The 19,228-nt window shown below is 40.8% G+C and overlaps 1 protein-coding gene across 1 annotated transcript; it reads left to right on the forward strand.

Moving 5' to 3' along the window:
- Positions 1 to 15,547: 15,547 nt before the first annotated feature.
- On the forward strand, positions 15,548 to 18,343 carry LOC112254197 (protein YIPF4). Its single transcript, XM_024426537.2, has 6 exons — positions 15,548 to 15,803; positions 16,399 to 16,552; positions 16,699 to 16,870; positions 17,008 to 17,085; positions 17,257 to 17,370; positions 17,581 to 18,343. Exons 1-6 carry the CDS (start codon positions 15,746 to 15,748, stop codon positions 17,716 to 17,718), a joined length of 714 nt encoding a protein of 237 aa, XP_024282305.1. The 5' UTR covers positions 15,548 to 15,745; the 3' UTR covers positions 17,719 to 18,343.
- The last annotated feature ends 885 nt before the right edge of the window (positions 18,344 to 19,228 follow it).

Here is a 19,228-nt window from a genome sequence, read left to right on the forward strand (position 1 = left end):
CTATCTGCAGATCCAGAGGCATCAGGCAGCGTGTCCTCTGTTATCCTGGTCAAAATAATTATGGTAGAAAATTCCCATGACATTCTGATTCATAATCCAGCTGTATTTTGGCCTTGGACCCTTTGACCAGCATAGTGCCCACCAAAATTCTAATGAGAAACACCATATGAGAGCTTTTAAACCTAAGCCCTACTTTCAGTGGTGTACACTTTTGTAATTACTATATCCTATGGGAGCAGCCAGAACATTTTGGTACTGAAGTTGAACTAAATAAAAAAATATGACTGAGTTTGAGACCAGGGGTACAAATTAGTGATATTTACTACAAACAATACCAGACATGCCACATTGGTAAACATTGTTGAAATTAGAACAGGGATTGGTGTTTTACTTGGTTTTACTGAGCCAAAACCAACTGGAAAATGTCTTTTATGCTTCAAGTTATCCTTTGAAACGTCAAACTCCATACAATCTGTCAACTTTCAGTAAAAAATCACACTTGAAGCAAATGTAAACATATAATAAAAAACGATTTAATCAAAAGAGCAGTTTAACAAGAGTTAGCAAAGTGTAGGATCAAGTTTATGATGAAAAATGGTGCTGACAAAGAGGGCTGCCGTACTTCTGGCGCTTAGGAGACTTTGCAATATTTAGCTTTTTATGTGTTATTTCTTACATTATTAGCCCAGAATAGTTTTTGTGTTTTACATACAGCCGGGAAGGACTATTGGATATCAGAGCAGCGGGAACACACCAGCATTACGACCAGGAATACAACTTTCCCGAATCCTTTGTTCGAACCCCTCAGGGCAATTTAACTGATTCCAGAGGCTGATCCAAAACACTGCTGGCGGAGGAGAGGTACTCGGAGTAGTCTTCTAGTCCGACTTAGGAGGCGCGCAAACCACCCACCGCTTCAAAGGTATAATACTCACTAATCTTAGGGCGGTAAGTAGGCTAGTGGCTAGAGCATTGGACTAGTAACCGAAAGGTTGCAAAATCGAATCCCTGAGCTGACAAGGTTAAAAAACATCTGTCATTCTGCACCTGATCCAGGCAGTTAACCTATGGAAAATAAGAATTTGTTCTTAACTGACTTGCCTAATAAAAAAATAAAATTTTCTGTCTCTGGATAATAGAGTCGATGAGTTCAGGGTGAGGATTTCCTCCCAGAGACATCAGGGATTGTTACATACCTTGTTTTACATGGACACATTGCTCTCTCGGGAAATACAGCCGTGGCCAAAAGTTTTGAAAATGACAGAAATATTAATTTTCACAAAGTCTGCTGCCTCAGTTTGTATGATGGCAATTTGCATATACTTCAGAATGTTATGAAGACTGATCAGATGAATTGCAATTAATTGCAAAGTCCTTCTTTGCCATCCAAATGAACTGAATCCCCCAAAAAACATTTCCACTGCATTTCATCCCTTTCACAAAAGGACCAGCTGACATCATGTCAGTGATTCTCTCGTTACCACAGGTGTGAGTGTTGACGAAGACTAGGCTGGAGATCACTCTGTCATGCTGATTGAGTTCGAATAACAGACCGGAAGCTTCAAAAGGAGGGTGGTGCTTGGAATCATTGTTCTTCCTCTGTCAACCATGGTTACCTGCAAGGAAACACATGCCGTCATCATTGCTTTGCACAAAAAGGGCTTCACAGGCAAGGCTATTGCTGCCAGTAAGATTGCACCTAAATCAACCATTTATCGGATCATCAAGAACTTCAAGGAGAGCGGTTCAATTGTTGTGAAGAAGGCTTCAGGGCACCCAAGAAAGTCCAGCAAGCGCCAGGACCATCTCCTAAAGTTGATTCAGCTGTGGGATCGGGGCACCACCAGTACAGAGCTTGCTCAGGAATGGCAGCAGGCAGGTGTGAGTGCATCTGCACGCACAGTGAGGCCAAGACTTTTGGGGGAGAAGAAGGGCAGCAAAGAAGCAACTTCACTCCTGAAAAAACATCAGGGACAGACTGATATTCTGCAAAAAGATACAGGGATTGGACTGCTGAGGACTGGGGTAAAGTAATTCTCTCTGATGAAACCCCTTTCCAATTGTTTGGGGAATCCGGAAAAAAGCTTGTCCGGAGAAGACAAGGTGAGCTCTACCATCAGTCCTGTGTCATACCAACAGTAAAGCATCCTGAGACCGTTCATGTGTGGGGTTGCTTCTCAGCTAAGGGAGTAGGCTCACTCACAATTTTGCCTAAAAACACAGCCATGAATAAAGAATGATACCAACACATCCTCTGAGAGCAACTTCTCCCAACCATCCAGGAACAGTTTGGTGATGAACAATGCCTTTTCCAACATGATGGAGCACCTTTCCATAAGGCAAAAGTGATAACTAGGTGGCTGGGGAACAAAACATTGATGTTTTTCGTCCATGGCCAGGAAACTCTCCAGACCTTAATCTCATTGAGAACTTGTGGTCAATCTTCAAGAAGTGCTGGACAAACAAAACCCCACAAATTCTGACAGACTCCAAGCCTTGATTATGCAAGAATGGGCTGCCATCAGTCAGGATGTGGCCCAGAAGTTAATTGACAGCATGCCAGGGCGGATTGCTGATGTCTTGAAAAAGAAGGGTCAACACTGCAAATATTGACTCTTTTGCATCAACTTCATGTAATTGTCAATAAAAGCCTTTGACACTCATGAAATGCTTGTAATTATACTTCAGTATTCCATAGTAACATCTGACAAAATATCTAAAGACGCTGAAGCAGCAAACTTCGTGAATATTTTATGTCGTTCTCAAAACTTTTGGCCACGACTGTACTGTCTGAGTCCATCCAGCCAGTTGGGTTCTCTGTTCATCGCGCAGACAGGAAAAAATACCTCTCCGGGAAGAAGAAGGGCATGGGTGTATGTTTCATGATTAACGACTCATGGTGTGATTGTGATAACATACAGGAACTCAACTCCTTTTGTTCACCCGACCTAGAATACCTCACAATCAAATGCAGAATGTATTATCTTCGGTTATAGTCACAGCCGTGTTTATCCTCCCTCAAGCTGATACCACGACAGCCATCAAAGAACTTCACTGGACTTTATTCAAACTGGAAACCACATATCCCGAGGCCGCTTTTATTGTAGGTTTGGATTTTAACAAAGCAAATTTGAGAAAAAGGCTGCCGAAGTTCAATCAACACATTGATTGTAGTACTGCTACTCCAACTTCCGGGATGCCTACAAGGCCCTCACCCGCCCTCCTTTCGGCAAATCTGATCACGACTCCATTTGGCTCCTTCCTTCCTTTAGGCAGAAACTCAAACAGGAAGTATCCATGCTAAGGACAATTCAACGCTGGTCTGACCAATCGGAATCCACGCTTCAAGATGGTTTTGATCAGACTGGGATATGTTCCGGGCAGTCTCCAATAATAATATTGACGAATACACTGATACGGTGACTTGAGTTTATCAGCAAGTAGATAGGAGATGTTGTACCAACTGTGACTATTAAAACCTACCCTAACCTTAAACCGTGGATAGATGGCAGCATTCGTGCAAAACTGAAAGCAAGAACCATCACATTTAATCATGGCAAGGTGACTGGGAATATGGCCGAATGCAAAGCGTGCAGTTATTCCCTCCGCAAGGCAATCAAACAAGCAAAACGTCAGCATAGAGAGAAAATGGAGTGGCATTTTAATGGCTCAGACAAGACGGATGTGGCAGGGTCTACAGACAATCACCGACTATAAAGGGAAAACCAGCCACGTCGCGGACACCGACGTCTTGCTTCCAGACAAGCTAAACACCTTCTTCGCCCGCTTTGAGAATAATACAGTGCCACCAACGTGGCCCACTACCAAGGACTGTGGGCTCTCCTTCTCTGTGGCCGATGTAAGACATTTAAGTGTATTAACCCTCGCAAGGCTGCTGGCCCAGACGGCATCCCTAGCCGCGTCCTCAAAGCATGTGCTGACCAGCTGGCTGGAGTGTTTACGGACATATTCAATCTCTCCCTATCCCAGTCTACTGTCCACACATGCTTCAAGATGTCCACCATTGTTCCTGTACCCAAGAAAGCTAAGGTAACTGATCAAAACGACAATTGCCATGTAGCACTCACTTCTGACATCATGAAGTGCTTTGAGAGACTAGTCAAAGATCATATTACCTCTCCCTTACCTGACACCCTAGACCCACTTCAATTTGCTTAGGTTGGAAAAAACACCTTCACTTTGCTGATACTCAACACTGGGACCTCACAAGCATGCGTGCTCAGCCCCTCCTGTACTCCCTGTTCACCCATGACTGTGTGGCCACGCACGCCTCCAACTCAATCATCAAGTTTGCAGACGACACAACAGTAGTAGGCTTGATGTGGATATGGGGGTGCTATTTGCTTACCAACAATGGCGAGACAGCCTACAGGGTGGAGGTGAGGGCCCTGGGAGTGTGGTGCCAGGAAAATAACCTCCCACCTAACGTCAGCAAAACAAAGGAGGTGATCGTGGACTTCAGGAAACAGCAGAGGAAGCACCCTCCTATCCACATCGACGGGACCGCAGTGGAGAAGGTGGAAAGCTTCAAGTTCCTCGACGTACACACAAGCATTTCGCTACACTTGCAATAACATCTGCTAAACACATGTATGTGACAAATAAAATTTGATTTGATTAAATACATTTTATTTGTCACATGCGCCGAATACACATGTAGACCTTACGGTGAAATGGTTACTTACAAGCCCATAACCAACAATGCAGTTCAAGAAATATAGTAAAGAAAATATTTGCTAAATAAACTAAAGTAAAAAATAAAATAAAAAGTAAAACAATAAGATTACATAACAATAATGAGGCTATATACAGGGGGTACCAAGTTAATGTGCGGGGGTATAGGTTAGTCGAGATCATTTGTACATGTAGGTAGTGGTAAAGTGACTATGCATAGATAATAAATAGCGAGTAGAAGCAGTGTAAAAACAAGGGGGGAGAAGCTGTTAAGGAGGCTTTTGGACCTAGACTTTTTTGGGCCTTCCTCTGACACCGCCTTGTATATAAACTCAGCAAAAAAAGGAACGTCCTCTCACTGTCAACTGCATTTATTTTCAGCAAAATTAACATGTGTAAATATTTGTATGAACATAACAAGATTCAGTAACTGAGAAAAACTGAAAAAGTTCCACAGACATGTAACTATCAGAAATGGAATAATATGTCCCTGAACAAAGGGGGGGGGTCAAAATCAAAAGTAACAGTCAGTATCTGGTGTGGCCACCAGTGGCATTAGGTACTGCAGTGCATCTCCTCCTCATGGACTGCACCAGATTTGCCAGTTCTTGCTGTGAGATGTTACCCCACTCTTCCACCAAGGCACCTGCAAGTTCCCAGACATTTCTGAGCGGAATGGCCATAGCCCTCCGATCCAACAGGTCCCAGACATGCTCAATGGGATTGAGATCCAGGCTCTTCGCTTGCCATGGCAGAACACTGACATTCCTGTCTTGCAGGAATCACGCACAGAACGAGCAGTATGGCTGGTGGCATTGTCCTGCTGGAGGGTCATGTCAGGATGAGCCTGCAGGAAGGGTACCACACGAGGGAGGAGGATGTCTTCCCTGTAATGCACAGCATTGAGATGGCCTGCAATGACAACAAGCTCAGTCCGATGATGCTGTGACACACCGCCCCAGACCATGACGGACCCTCCACCTCCAAATGAATCCCGTTCCAGAGTACAGGCCTCGGTGTAACGCTCATTCCTTATCTTGGAACTGAGATGCAAAAAGTCCCAAATGCAATGTCCCAAGAAGGAAGTGACCCTACCTAACTAATGCAAAAGTTACATTTTAACTTCATGATGAGAGAGATTGCAGGAGACAGTCAACTAATAAAGCAGGCAGCGGACCGGTTTTTTTTTTTTTAGGTGCTGAAATGTAAAGCTGCTTCCACAGCGCAATCAAGGGGAGGTGAACAGCACCTGGTGCTGAAAATATAGCTAACTTGTTACGCAAGTGGCACCAAGCAACATACAGAGAAAAACTACACCAGTCGAGTAATTCATTTCAACAGATAATCTTTATTTTAATTTGACTTTACAAACAACAAGAGGGCTTAATTGTAGGCTTATTTAATCAGAGCCAAGGCCCATATAAAATAACGTAGCTAGCGGAGGTAGGCTATGAGGCTTAACAGCATCTTTCACAAGAAGAAAAATGGCCTAATAGAAATGGGATTTTTAAAAAATGCATTTGGCCTACTTACAATTGCAACTGGCCAACAAGGTAACATCCTACATAAAACAATAATTTAAAGAAAAGAAGTCAATGTCTGAATGTCTGTATCAGGAGTCTTGGGATAACCTGCTCCTGTAATGACAAAACAGACAGAAAATACTGTCAGCATGAGACCTAAAATAGCCATGGATAAGCACTGACAATAATAATAATAATAATAATAATCACAATAATGTTAGTAGCCTATTAGATTAATTATTAAATACTAAGTTACTTACTTAATGGGAAAAGTTGCATTTCCCCTCGGACACGATCTTGTGGATGTCGAGTGAGAGGGTTGTGATTTTGATGCGCAGGCAGTCCTCGATTGACTTATGTGAAAGCCGGTTCCTGTCGTGAATCTTTACTGCGTTCATAGAGGAAAATTAGGACTCACAGGTGTAAGTCGATCCAAACATTGTTAGCACATAATGCAAGTTTCTTTATTGTGCTGTATTCCTCTGAGCAAGCCTCCCAAAATGCACACAACGACTCAGCACTCCTGAATGCATCCCTGATTTGGCTGGTTGTTTGGAAGTTTTTTCACCATGTCCACAACTGTTTTCCCTCTTCCTTGTAAATACAGATTTAACCCATTTAAGTGACATAATATGTCAGCCAAAGCAGCTACATTAGAGAGGAATCCCTCAATTTCCAGAATACTAATGTGGTCAGTTGCTGCCCTCATTTAGCTTTTTCTGACAAAATCCACAACCTGGTCATGCAGCTTACAGAATCGCTCTAGAGCTGTTACTTTACTCAGCTAGCGCACGTTGTTGTGAAGCAGGAGATCATAGTGGGTGGCCTCTCCTCTGATTCTGTCACAAGCTTGCGGAAAATATGGTGTTGTGTACTTGATGTCCCCCTGACAAAGTTGATTATGCGCATTACTTTATCCATCACATCCTTTAGCTCACCGTTTAGTCTGACACACAGCACAGTCTGATGGATGAGACAATGCAAGCCATTCATTTGTGGGGCTATTTCCTTCAACCTGCTGACCAGGCCCCTGTGTCTGCCCTCCATAGCAGAAGCCCCGTCAGAGACCACAAAGTAGACTTTTTCAAATGACAGGCCATGCTGCGTAAATAATTCTTCCAGCTTTGTGAATAGGATGTCCCCGGTGGTGTGTCCTTCGAGGGGAATCAGTGCCAGTAGCTCTTCTTTAAAGTAATTTCCATGAAAATAACAGACATATACACACAACTGTGCTACATCGGTGTTGTCAGTACTCTCATCAATAACCATCATTGTGGTAATGACAGATTGGTGTCTCAGCGCATTCTTAGTCTAAATTACTTTACATTTTTGCAGTGTGCAGACCTCCGCAATTAACCTGAGACCCCAAATAAACAATTTTGGACAAGCCTAAATCAATTACAGTCACGGTTGACCACCCCCCTCCTTCACGGCACTCATCCCTGTGGCGTTTCTTCAGTTTCTTCTTCAGATAGCTTTACAGTTCGCCCTCCAATGGCACATGTTCAAAGTGGATGGCCCTTAATAATGTCCCGATTTTTCTCACCTGAGCCACCTCTGTCCTTTATGGACCATTATGTATTGTTCATTTTCTTACCTGTACACCAGCAGCATGAGAGAAGTTTGGACGGGATCTCTCTCCATGCTCACTCCACGTGGACTCATGTCACACTCCTGAGAGAAAAGGCAGTTGATAGCTTCGACTGGATGCTGTGTACAAGTTGCTGGCTCGGACTCAGGTCTCACGTAAAATGGTGAAGGACCATAGTGAATGCCATTGTCGCCATTAGTTCAGCCAGTTAGAGGGGGTGAGGTTCCCACTGTTCTCGGTCAAATGATCCTTTCCATGTATCTAGATACCATCTGTAGTCACAATCGCCAGAACCTGGAGAGAGGACAGACCAGAACAACCGTTTAGTTTAGGGCATTGCTGATCCAGGAAATCCAAACAAATTATTCACTGTATGACAAATTATTACTACTACCAATATTCTTAATACAGATTTCTAAAACAAATGTCAAAAAGAATAACACACAGTTGAAACCATTATTTTCTCCAAATTGGTTTATACTCTATCATCTTGGGGATCTCACCGCAGAGTTACAGAGTTAGGGAGTTAGTGGGCTAATCCTTAGGGAGAAATCCCGACCAACCAGCAGACCCAATCTGGTGAGATTTGTTATTGAAGCACAACAAAAGCAAAGAAAACAAAACAACAGCAATACACATTTTTTTTATAGGCAGGCATGTGAACAAAACAATATGCATATTTACCAAAGGGTCCCAGGGGATTGGCAATTCCCCCTTTGGACACGACTCACATTGTGATTCATGCGTCCAAAAAAACAACACTGCCTGTTAAGTAAAAAATAAATGAATTAGAATAACAAATCAAATTAGAATTACAACTCTTGATAACTCCATAAGGAAATAATTGTATCCCATAAGGTTAATGGTAAAATATACTAGAAACAGATGTCCCTCATTTAGGGGCAGCGCTCGCTCTCTGTCCTTCTCGTGGTCCGAATCACACATAGGACAACTGCTAAATTATAAACTTCTTCCTAATTATTAGTGTTTCCATTTTACATTTAAATGTCACCCAATATTCTTAGCCTTTCTAGTAAGGGTGATCAGGCCTCACCAGAGAGTCAGAACAGAGGTCAGTCAACCCTATTAAGTGAGTGTTTCTTTCCTTTTACCTCAGACATTATTTAAAGATATTTCAAACATTACAAACATGTTGAGTATCAAGTTTACATTGGATCTTTCAGCAAAATTCTTATCAATAGAATATTTATACTGGATCTCAATGACTGCTCTCCTAAGGCACCTGCCTCAGGAAGCCTTTCAATGGGAGAGATACAGAATCATTGATAAACATGTAAAATAAAGTTGGTAGTGGACATAACATCAGTCCTGGAGAAAAGAAAATAATATGTACTTAGTTTGCACATCTTAATCAGTCCTAAAAATACTTCAGCTTAATTGAGTTTGCTAAATATTGGGCAGGAAGAGTTTATAAAACCATGTGTATACAGAATTATACTTCAGACACATAATGGAAACAGATTATTGTTTTAGGTGACATTACCTTATTACTTAAATCATTGGTGTAACCCAAACTATAGAATTGAGTAATAATAATTGGAAATAGTCAAAAAATGTCTCTTATTCAATTATTCATACCTCTGTCCCAAATTTCCCCACTATGTCACTTTCAGCCTGTTTGAGTTCAGTGAGTACTAGCGGCTATCTATTGTTCCACAGGAAACATATCTCTAACCCAAACACCAGATTGTGGCTTCTAATTTAATATCAGTCCCAATGCTTAATCCCTCTGTTCATCATGTGACCTTGTATTGAACCATTTACTCTTCAAATTACTAAGATATTGCATTATTAGAGTTCTATCTGAAAGCCACTAGGACCCTTCTCCCCAATAGGAAGACCTTCTCAATCTCTACTGCTAATACACCCGGATCACTCTCAAACAATGTTCTGCTTTTACCCCTATTGCAAGGTTTAAAAACAAAACAAACATGATAACTTACTCCGTATTGGAAGGCATTGTTATAATTTAGTCTACCCTAACAATGTTACCAATGAATATTTATTACCAATTTATGTTGGATATTCACTTTCTGCTTCCCACTTATTAAATGTCTATTATGTATGTAATAGAGCATCATGTAAATGCTCTGAAATTATAAAATACATCTGCCAATTCAGGAGGGAAGAGATAAACTTTGGAGGGAGCATCCTTTCTAAGGTAGCCCTTGAGACTAGAGTCTCTTTCTGGGATCAACTTTCACAATAACTGGGCTGGCCCTGTTTATCAGTCCCCTATAGATGGCATACTCTGCCCATAATAAGTTTCAACCTTGCCTAGCAAGTTAAACTCTAGTAACCCATTATACATTTTTACTTTATAAAATGTAGAAACCCATTATATTATTAATTTATCCCAATACATTTAACACCACTTGCGTACATGTGGGTGTGCAAGTTGTATATTATTATTATTTATATTGTTACTTTGTCAAATCTCTAGTAACCCATTATACATTCATACAGCATATTCGGTAATAGTACTTTCTCCTTTCATGTCTTCACACACACACACACGATTCCCCATAACATTATATCAAATTAGGTATTCACATCCACACCACCCCATGTGCATCTTCAACAATTCCTAAATGCCTACAATAACACCTCATCAGTGTTTCTCAGACAACATAGACTTTTCTATCATTACATCCTACATCTATCATTACATGCAATATGCTTCTTCAACAGTTCTCTTGCCCCTACATCCTTTACATATATAATAACACCTCGTGCTAGTAGACCCAGACTATGATGGGCAGTGGTGGACGGAACCCCAGATAACATTACAGATCGAAAAACTCAGCTCACAGAACTGGTTGGGGTATTCATTCAAAAACACACCTCTTTCACACTCACAACTCTCACATTCACTTAGTACTATTCCCAAACACACTCTGTAATCTCCCTTATTACCCCATGTGCATCTTCAATGATTCTCCTGTTTTTACTTCTTATGCACCATATGTATCTTTCTATGCATATAGAAGAGCACCTTGTGCTATTACCACGTAGACACTTCTCTTATAAATGCCTACAGACAGCTGTTAGCGGGGCTTTCCATGGTACCGTTACTTGCACTAACTCTAGTCTTGTCTATAAGACTAGCTCTAGCCCTCTTTTGTCATATGTATCACTGCCAAGGTTCCCATATAGTCTCTACAGTGGCCATTGTCTCTACAGTATCTATACCCTCTATAGTCTTTCAGATCTATAGTCTCTCAGTGTCTATAGTCTCAGCAGTTTATGTAGTCATAAACTACTGATTGTACAGTCTTGCCACATACATATAGAATAACACGCACATTTTCACACATTCACTCAGTACTTAATAGTAATTATATATCTTATCTAAATTTCAATCCTCTTATTATACACATTTAAATCAGCTTATTATCCAAATTTCAATCACTTAACTAATACTTCTTAATTTACAAATTTCAATATCTTATTATCCAAATTTCAATCAGCTTAATAGCCAACCTTCAATCTGTTATTATCCCAATGTCAATCAGTTTAATACTTTCCACACTCACACAACTCTCACATCCACATTCACTACACTCACACAACTCCCATCCAAATTCACTTCATGCTATTATTTGACTCAAGACTAGTGGTATCCTCCTCCATTTTTATGTTTAGTTTTATTGGTTTTGTTATTAATTTTTTTCTATTTTTATTCAAATTAATTGACATTTTCTTACTGAAATTCAATCGCCGTGTCCTTTAATTGTTCGCAGATGATGTGTCTCCTCTGCAGCTTACAGTAAGGGTCTGGGCGGGTCCTTGTCCTCTTTTTTGTCAGACACTTCTTAAAATGCGCCACCGGTTTTCCTCGCAGACCCCCACTGGAAAGCTCCGCAGGCAGAATCCATCATCCTGTTCGTTGATGCCAAATTGTCGTGGAAATTCTACCCACTGGGACACTCATGAATGAATCATTGTTTATTAACAACTTGCTGGAGAGGTCACAGTCAAAATTAGATGCATAAAGTACCGGTCTGAAGTGAGCTCTCCCGGGGCAGTCCCGTGAGTTCTCTTATATACTGCAGACAAGTTACATTTGCATGATTTAGCTTATTCATCTTTCATAATGAATTATCATTAACGTTTGCTTCATTCATGTGACCGACCAATACTGGTTCATGCATGTGACAGGCCAATCCATCATGAGGCTTCTTCTCCCGAAGCTGAGACCATGAAACTGAGATGTCTTTTGTTCTCAAAAAAAGGGTCTGTGCGTACTGCCAAATTGCAGATACTGATAGTGAGGATTCATTCAATCAGTCACTTAAATGAACACAGAAATTGGTTATTAGAAAATCACAAACATAAAACGTTCCATCAAACTACTTTGAAGCAAGGTAAGTTATGCCTCATAATATAAAATAAAACATTCATGTTTCAAACAATTAAGTATATTTTCAAAATGCATACTGCCTTCAGCTCACATTGTAAAGTGGTGGGTGATGCTCTGATAGCCTTGTTTTGGTTTATTTCACAACCGTCTGTCACACCTGCTCCTGCAACGCCCTCTACTGGTCATCCTGTATCTCTTTGACCTGCCTCCTCCCCCAGTGCTCTTTCCCTCTGTGTGTGTGTGTGTGTGTGTGTAGACAGGTGTGCGGAAGTCTTAGCAGATCCCCATCAGCTGCAACTCATTCCATAATCAAGACCTCAACAAATACTCAGTCCTGACACTTCCACACTGCCAGATCGTAATCTCGGCTCAGTCAGTTACGCTTCTACTCCCTTGGATTCCTCCCTGGACCTGCTTACCCTATCTCAACCCCCCTCGCTCCAGCCTCAGCACCTGGTCTCCAGCAACCCGCCCGAGCTTCCCCTGACCTGCACTCCATCTTCCCCCGTGACCCATAAATACCTTGGTTACTTCATCTCCGTCTCCTTGCCTGAGTCTGCTCTTGGGTTCAACCCTTCAGCTCCACCTAACACCATAATTTACGAGATTTGTCAATGTTTTCATTGTCTTTTGTTTGGAGTGCTCCCTTGTCTGGTTCTCTGTCCTGATAATATTGAGGGTCTGTATGCTATGTGTGTGTGATAGTGTTGTATAAATAAGATGACTAATGAATATACACACAGGTCAATTTAATTCCACAAAATTATGCAAAGTAACCTATAGACCGATAAGCATGACAGTCAACGTATTTACGTCGACTGGTATTTCCATCAATGAATAAAAAGTATTGTATTGCTGGCTAATGTAAACCCTGCCACTGACAGTTAGCTAGCTACCTAAAAAATATATACAGTACCGGTCAGAAGTTTGGACACCTACTCATTCCAGGGTTTCTCTTTATTTCTACAAGACAAATGACAGTCCATGATTACTTTAAGACATGAAGGTCAGTCAATCCGGGAAAATTTCAAGAACTTTGAACGTTTCTTCAAGTGCAGTCGCAAAAACCATCAAGCGCTATGATGAAACTGGCTCTCATGAGGACCGCCACAGGAAAGGAAGACCCAGAGTTACCTCTGCTGCAGAGAATAAGTTCATTAGTTACCTCAGAAATGGGCAATTAACTGCATCTCAGATTGCAGCCCAAAAAAATGCTTCACGGAGTTCAAGTAACAGACAACTCAACATCACCTGTTCAGAGGAGACTAAGTAAATCAGGCCTTCATGGTGTTGGATCCTGTGTTTTACATTATAGCCATTACCATATATATGATTGAATATTATCTGCTGTTGGCTTGTGTGGATGTATGTGTTATGCAACATAGCTGACTTGAAACATTGTTAAAAGTATCAGGGCCATGGGACTTTCTCATGATGGAAGAATACAGTGAAGCATGAAGACAGGAACTGTTCAAATTAGTTGGGAGGGGGGCACATTCAGAGCAGGGTGTTGCGAGAACAAGCGGTCTTTTGTTAGATAACAGGAGCCAGGTGCGAGATAACGGTATGGAGCATGAGAGCCTGGATGTTCTTCACAAGCAAGTTACATCTATCAACAGAAGCGCCAAGAGGCGGGGACCCGCCAGAGCGCCTGCAATAGGCTGAGCAAGTTTAAACCACGCCCAGTCTTTGTGATAGGCCAACAGACGGGTTGGAACTGTCTATCACAGTATAAAGAATACTGTTTACATACATCCTGTCAGTTCTCTGTTCTGCCCTGCGTGGTATTACAGTGAGCCCGTATATACGAAAGTTGCATTTGCCATTTATTACTTAGCTAATAAAAAATACATAGTATAAAAAAAAATTTAAAAAAAATCGGTGACTCATTATATTTATCCTGATACCAGATTCGAATTTACGCAACTCTAACAATGGTCAAATTGCTGCAAAGAAACCACTACTAAAGGACACCAAAAATAAGAGATTTGCTTGGGCCAAGAAACACAAGCAATGGACATTAGACTGATGAGTCCAAATTTGAGATTTTTGGTTGCAAACGCCATGGCTTTTTGAGACAGTAGGTGTAGGATGATCTCTGCATGTGTGGTTCCCACCGTGAATCATAGAGGAGGTGTGATGGTGCTTTGCTGGTGAGTCAGTGATTTATTTAGAATTCAAGGCACAATAAACCAGCATGGCTACCACAGCATTCTGAAGTGATATGCCATCCCATCTGGTTGTCGCTTAGTGGGACTATCCTTTGTTTTTCAACAAGACAATGACCCAAAATACACTTCCGGGCTGTGTAAGGGCTATTTGACTATGAAGGAGAGTGCTGAGTTCCAATCACACGACCTCAACCCAAATTAGATGGTTTGGGATGAGTTGGACCACAGAGTGAAGGAAAAGTAGCCAACAAGTGCTCAGCATATGCGGTAACTCCTTCAAAATGGTTGGAAAAGCATTCCAGGTTGGTTGAGTGTGACCTTTTACTAATATATATTATCCAGCCGGATAAACACTATAAACAGCCTACCCGACCACTCAGAGGCGTCCTCATGGTCCTGAAGCACACCGGTGCCTGGCTTTGTATCACATTCCAATGACAAAACTGGGGAATGCGATTTCAGAATGTGAGAGGGACATGTAACCCCAGTGAAAGTTGCGCTCTTGCATGCAAGTATTTTTTACCCCCACCCTGTCGGCAAAACAAATCGCAGCTATGGCATAGCTAAGTTACTTGTAAACGCATTCTAATGTGATTTTGAAATAAGAACATGCTTCCATGAATATAAAATACCATTAGCCATTTCCCGAGATACTTACCCACGAATTGAATGGGCTAACAACGATAAAAAATTATTGAGCAATAATAGAGCTAACAGGTGTTCGTTTTTAATGGCAAATGAGTTCACAACGAGCTGATACTATTGGTCTTTCTATTCTGATCAGCCAACCATATGGGGGGAGTGTTTTGGACGACAAAGGAAGGAGTGGTTATCTTTTTTTAAGTGTCATGTTGTATATTGCTGGCGGGAGTCCAACTGTCACTAGATGGCGAGCTTTTCTGCTGCCGTGTTGGGATTTGATGTGTCGTCTTTACCAGCCTCACACGTCATTCTTTCTGTAATATCGCTGGTCGTCACTAGTTACCACAGCCAAAAAGTAATAAATCCCGACTATTTCTACAATTTATTTTCTGAAAATCTGACTCTAACTAACTTTAACTACACGGCTAATCTTGTGCCTAACCATGACGTTAAATGAAAACCAAAAAACACATTTTTGTTTTCATCAGTTATTACGATATTGCCAATTTTGACTTCGTGGCTGTGGTAACCAGTGGAAACCAATATCTCTGGCTGTGTGTGTTGTCGGACCTCAGTGGGTGGGACCAAACGATACCTCAACAACAAGATGGAATAATCGTGACAAATGAAGGGAAACCCGTCATTGACAACGTTCTATTTACTTGTGGCAGGTTATTAATTGAAACGCTTTTTAAATGTCAGTTCTTAGGACGTGAAGGTTGTTGGCACAACATCAACAATGCAGCTGTCTCCCACCAACGGAGATTTTACCTTCGTCTCGTCAACTGAAGCTGAGGGTAATGTTAGCAGGCCGTGAATACTGTCATATGTGTTTTATATTAATTTTAGTTAGCTTGCTAGCTGCCGTATTTGTCAACACGCCATTCTGATATCTTGACATTTAATTAAAGTATTTAACTAACCTTGAGTCATAGTGTTGTCAATTTTGTCAAGTTACGTAGTGGTTCAGAGAGATTTGACAGCTTCTGCAGCTTTTACGGCTAGGCTAGCGTTAGCAATCCAACTAGCTAACGTTAGCTATATCACTGAAATAAATCCATCTGTCTAACTATATTCTTCTAAAGATAAGCGTAATACATAACTCAAAAGTATATTTTCACTAGTTGCATGTATTGCTGATTGAGTAAATAAAGTTGAATGTCATTTAGACAGGACAAACAGGGGGACAATCATTTTCGTCATTCTACGTCCGTTTTTTGCTTAACTGAGGTGATTTGGTTTAGTGTAAAACGATCTATCGAGGGAAAAAAGGTATCCTTAATTGTGGTACGGTTTTGGAAACCTTGAACATATAATGTACAGTTCAACAATACAGAAATTCAACGCATGTTATATGTGAACCAATAATCGTTTACATTAAATTCCCTTCAGATCTAAGTGGTACTATCGATGCCCCAGATGTTAAATTGAACATGGGCAGCGACAATGCAAAAGACCCATATGCAACCACGTTCCTGAGGAAACGAGGCTATGGCTGGCTACTGGAAGTAGACGAGGATGACCCAGAAGACAACAAGCCTCTTCTGTAAGTACCTTCTTCAAGAAACCCATTCTTTGTCCATGCACATTGATATTAAAATGACACTGACATCCAATTTGTCCATCACTGCTAACTAAATGTGCTGATATCTCATGATGCTCCTGTTCTCTCTCATATGCTTGTATGATTAGGGAGGAGCTGGACATCGACCTGAAAGACATCTACTACAAGATCCGATGTGTGCTGATGCCAATGCCCTCCTTGGGCTTCAACCGGCAGGTTGTGAGGGACAACCCTGACTTCTGGGGTCCTCTGGCTGTAGTGCTCCTGTTTTCCATGATCTCCATCTACGGACAGTTCAGGGTGAGGCGGCAGGACAACCTGTGATTTTTTTTTTTTCTTCTCAGATCACACCAAAACAATGTGTCCTTTGGTACCATGTCACAATTTTCAGCTTGAAAGTTGTTTTAATTATTTGTTGCATTATTTTATTTCCTAAGGTTGTGTCTTGGATAATTACCATTTGGATATTCGGATCTTTAACAATCTTTCTGCTGGCTCGTGTTCTCGGTGGTGAGGTAAGCGCCACCTTTTTAAGCTAAAATAATTCATATTCCTAGTCTTGATGAGTAGTACATTTCTCTTACTTGATACTGTACATGCCTCTGGATGTGAATTTGCTTCCTATTACAACATGAATGATGTGGCATGCTGTGAAACACTGACTTGCATTGTTTTATATCGGATAGGTGTCTTATGGACAAGTCCTTGGAGTGATTGGATACTCTCTACTCCCGCTCATCGTTATAGCTCCCTTGCTTTTGGTCATTGGGGGTTTTGATGTTGTTTCTACACTAATAAAGGTGAGCACATCAGCAAAGAAAATCAAAATTTATTCTCTCACATTTTCCACAAAAATTAATCTCTAATTCAGCACTGCAAATTTGATTTAACATACGCTAACATATTCAAAGCTTTTGAACATCTTTAGATTTTTTTTTGTTGATAATACAAATGTACTCTTAAATCAGATATGAGTGTTTATTAGTTGTCAACTGTCTTTCATTTTCCAGCTTTTTGGGGTATTCTGGGCTGCTTACAGTGCTGCTTCTCTACTTGTTGGGAATGAATTCAAAACCAAGAAGCCTCTTCTCATATACCCTATTTTCCTTTTGTACATCTACTTCCTGTCACTATATACTGGGGTCTGATTGGACACATGGCTACTGGGGGCACTTTGGTTGGAGACTGACACAAAGCACTGTGAAAAGACACACAAGGATTCATTCCACAATGAAAATAAGGAACATGGATTTTTTAAAAGGTTATTATCTCCCTCTTCTTTTATCTCTGTTTACAATCCTAGACTGTGGGGATAAGGGTATATGTTACGTCAGTGTATTTAAATGTGCCCCTTACCTCTTTGCTCATTAAAAAGCAGCGTATAGTGTAAGGCTGCATTCAGATTTTATTGTAATTAGAACCCTGGTTTTGCATTCGCATCATATAATTATTTAATTAAGGTGTGAAATCTGGTTTTTGTAATCATGTTGGGGACACACAGATTTTTGTTAATGCTTTTATTCCATAGAGGAAGGTGGTGCCAAATACAGTGCACAAATGTTCAATTAGAACCAAGGGGTTAAGAAAGACGTCAACCCCTAACTGAGGTTCCACCATTATTTTGTAAGGTAGTGGGTTTAACATACTGTTATGTGTTATTTAGTTGTCATTTTATGCACCTTTTACAAACCTTTATTTCTTAACTTATGAATTTCAGCCTGGGTAGGCCAGTAGATGGGCAGTTTGAGTGAAATAAAACAGTCTACTAAAGTGTGGTGCCTTTCATTAGTTGTTTTATACAGTTGTTTATTCTTTTATTGAACTGATGTATATTTTCAGACAACTTCCTTGTATCGATTGTACGTATAGCTACTTAATGTGTTGGAGACGTGATAGTATCAGAACATGTTATACAATTGTGGAACATTTTTAGGCCTGGAACAATAGTGATATTTATAATGAATTCACAGTGGGGGGGGGTTAAAAGCTATCCACATAATTGTCTATATAACTGTTGTACTGTACTAGATATTTTAAAATGCATTCCCTCTCATATGTAAAATGTTATCATTAATCTGCATGCCTGTTAAAAAAAACTCACACCCAAGCTTTTATGTAGGATTTATTAGCGGGGTTCAAGTTGTGGTATTTACAGTAATTAGAATATGAATTATTAGCTGTAAACATTAACATTTTTTAATATTGTTAGTGTGTTGTGCTGACACATTGTTGTATATAAGCATTTAGAACAAATACTGTTCATTTGTTCTTGAAATGTGCCATTTAGATCTTAATCGTTATTACAGAGTACATCTGAAATAGGATATCAGATAAACGCAAATAAAGTATGCTTAGGTTTCTAGTGGTAAAGGAGGAACGGAAATGTGCATTGGTTTTACAGTAATGCGGTTCAAGCCAATTTCGGTGTTATTTGGTGTCCGTCTTCAAGGGCTTTACAAGTGATAAAAGGTCTTGGTGGGCTGCTAAAACTCAACAGACCGATTGTTTAACTGTACAGTAGGGGGGCGTTCGTTTGTTCGCTTGCTTGCTGTTGCGCGGTATGTTATAGGGACCACTGGGCGATGGGTTTTACGGTTAATTATTCGGGGTTCTTGGGTGGGGATCTGCTGTATATCCCAACATCAGGCAAGGGCTGAA

The sequence above is a fragment of the Oncorhynchus tshawytscha genome, linkage group LG01 (assembly GCF_018296145.1).
Source record: "Oncorhynchus tshawytscha isolate Ot180627B linkage group LG01, Otsh_v2.0, whole genome shotgun sequence".
Lineage (NCBI taxonomy): Eukaryota > Metazoa > Chordata > Actinopteri > Salmoniformes > Salmonidae > Oncorhynchus > Oncorhynchus tshawytscha.